The 2,728-nt window shown below is 44.1% G+C and overlaps 1 protein-coding gene across 1 annotated transcript; it reads right to left on the bottom strand.

Annotated features, from left to right (window-relative positions):
- Positions 1-280: 280 nt before the first annotated feature.
- Positions 281-2,227, bottom strand: LOC119329500 (chaperone protein ClpB1-like). The gene is made up of 6 exons (XM_037602559.1): positions 1,813-2,227; positions 1,618-1,724; positions 1,177-1,514; positions 836-1,094; positions 563-760; positions 281-433 (listed from the first exon to the last, which is right to left on the bottom strand). Exons 1-6 carry the CDS (start codon positions 2,225-2,227, stop codon positions 281-283), a joined length of 1,470 nt encoding a protein of 489 aa, XP_037458456.1.
- Between the last annotated feature and the right edge of the window lie 501 nt (positions 2,228-2,728).

Genomic DNA, 2,728 nt, shown 5'->3' with positions numbered 1-2,728 from the left:
GTATGTATGTCACGAGTCATTGTTTGGCCGTGGTCACACATGTAGACTAGGGGTAGTTGGGGATTTTCCAGTTTATCTTCTTATCTCTCTATTCCTCCCGTGTATATCTGTAACCCACGAGACTTGGCTCTCGCACATATCAATAAATACATCACGGGCTCCTCTGTATAGGAGTTGAGACTCTTCATGATACTTTGAAAATCACATCACTACATAAGAATGGTACTTCTGGTTCTACAATACTTGGTACAATACTTTGAAAATCTACCATCTCCTTGTTCTACAATACTTGGTACTTCAACCCTCTCTTATCGTCACTGGCATCTATGGAGATCGTTGAGCCTTTACATGCTTCTCTATTAACTAACATATTTGAAAGAATTATCATCACATGCTTTCGTACCCACATCTTTATATTCCTCGCACCGTGCACCTATGAGCATACAAGAAGGATGCATGGGTTACCAAGTCATACAAACAAGTCCTCAAATAAACATTTTCCATTAAAAACTAGATATTACATCTTTCTTGTGGTGTGATTGTAGTAAGTAGCTATGCTTACCATATCGTGTGATTCCGACAAAATGACTTCCATGGTGGCATCTGTCACAGATAGAGAAACACATTTATTTGCCATCATGGCAACAATACTCTTCATTTGAATGTTCACAATTTCCCTCAATTTGTTGTGTGAAAGCGGCTCAAATATCGCAATCTCGCTTAATCTGTTGATAAGATCAGGCTTGAAGCATTTCTCAATCTGCATGAATAAGTATTATATGACGATCAATCACTAAGGACTTTACAAGGGACAGTATGGGTCTGATTTACATACCTCTTTCATGAGAAGATCACGTGCATTTTCCATCGCCACTTCAGCTGATAGGTGCTCTGATCCTAGATTTGAGCTCATAATAATGATTGTATTCTTGAAATCTACATCTCGTCCTTTGCCATCAACCAACATACCATCATTGAGGAGTTGAACAAAAACCTTGAGTATTGAGGGGTTTGCCTTATCCACCTCGTCAAAAAGGATAACACTATATGGCCGGCGCCTGACAATCTCAGTGAGTTGTCCCTCTTCTTCATAGCTTTAGGAAGTTAAATTAAAAGGTGAGACATGATGATGAAGCATAAAAAAGAATACACTTGCAACAAGTTTACAAGTCAAACCGTCGAGGTCCTCCAATGAGACGCGACAAAGATCCACTCTCAGCATATTCAGACATGTCAACATGAACTAACATTTTCTCATTACTAAATAGCTTCTCGGCAAGAGCTTTAGCAAGTTCTGTCTTTCCAACACCAATCGAGCCCAAAAAGGGGAAAGAACATATCGGTTGACCTGCTTTATCAATGCCGACCCTAGAACGTAGCACTGCTTGTGCAACCAAACTAACTGCTTCATTCTGTCCAACTACTCGCTCATGAAGTCTATCTATTAGACGAGTCAGTTTTTCCTCCTCTTGATCAAGTGTAGTGATAGGAATTCCAGTCCACCGGCTCACAATCTTCAAACAACATTAGAAAATGGTAACTAAGAGCATAATAATGAAATAGTAGAAGCTACTGAGACATGAGATGAATGACCTGTGTGACATGGCCTGGACCAACCAGTATCTCCCCCGGTGCATTTATTTCTTTTTGTTTGCTTACACGCAACTTTACCGCAGTGCACGCCTCGTCCATGAGATCAATTGCTTTATCAGGAAATATGCGACCTGGAACAAAAAAGTTCACAATTTTCTTCAAGATGCACCAATTTAAAAGAGTAGACCAAATAATTTCTCGACGATTTCACAAACATACCGGTAATATAACGGGCAGCAAGCTCTACAGCGGCAACAAGAGCCTCGTCGTCGATTTCCACGCCATGGTGCTCTTGGTACTTCTGCTTCAGCCCCCGCAGGATGGCAATGGTCGTTTGCATGCTCGGCTCCCCGATTTCAACCTTTTGGAACCGCCGCTCGAACGCCACATCCTGCTCAATGTACCTGTAATACTCCTGAGAGGTGGTAGCACCAATGCAGCGGAAGCGACCACGGGCCAACGCCGGCTTGAGGATGTTGGCGGTGTCCGCGGTGCCGCTTCGATCGCCTGCGCCAATGAGCATGTGCATCTCGTCGATGAAGAGGATCAATTTACCGCCTTCGTCCTCGGCCTGCTTGATGGCCTCCTTCAAGCGGTGCTTGAACATGCCGCGCAGGGTGGTCCTCGCGATCATCGCCCCGACACCGAGCACCCCGACGCGCGCTCCAACGAGAAGGTCGGGGACCGTCCCGGCAGCAATGCGTTGGGCTAGGCCCTCGACGATGGCCGTCTTGCCGACTCACGTGGCTCCGACAAGCGCGGCGCAGCTCTTGGTCCGGCGGCAGAGGATGCACACAGGGTTTAGCGATTGATTACTTCACCCACGGAGAAACCGAGAAACTAAATGATCTTTTTTCACGTGCACACAGGGATTTGTTTGCACATATAATTCTCACTAACTTTAAATGCATACTATTTTTTTTCCGTGGCAACGCACGGGCATATGTGCTAGTTAGTTCTTATAGGAGGTAGCACCATCTGGTCAAAGTTTCGCTGCTCCAAGGGGAGATTATTCGACCTAACTTTTTCATAACAAACCGAGAAAAAAAACTGCAACCCAAACAAGATTTTTTTGTTTCTCTGGCACGACAACAAATGACCATATCATATTATGGAATCAATTTGTTTCATATTA

This window comes from Triticum dicoccoides, chromosome 7A, assembly GCF_002162155.2.
Source record: "Triticum dicoccoides isolate Atlit2015 ecotype Zavitan chromosome 7A, WEW_v2.0, whole genome shotgun sequence".
Lineage (NCBI taxonomy): Eukaryota > Viridiplantae > Streptophyta > Magnoliopsida > Poales > Poaceae > Triticum > Triticum dicoccoides.
The sequence above is the reverse complement of the archived record's forward strand: the minus strand, read 5'-3'. Positions and strand labels throughout refer to the sequence as shown.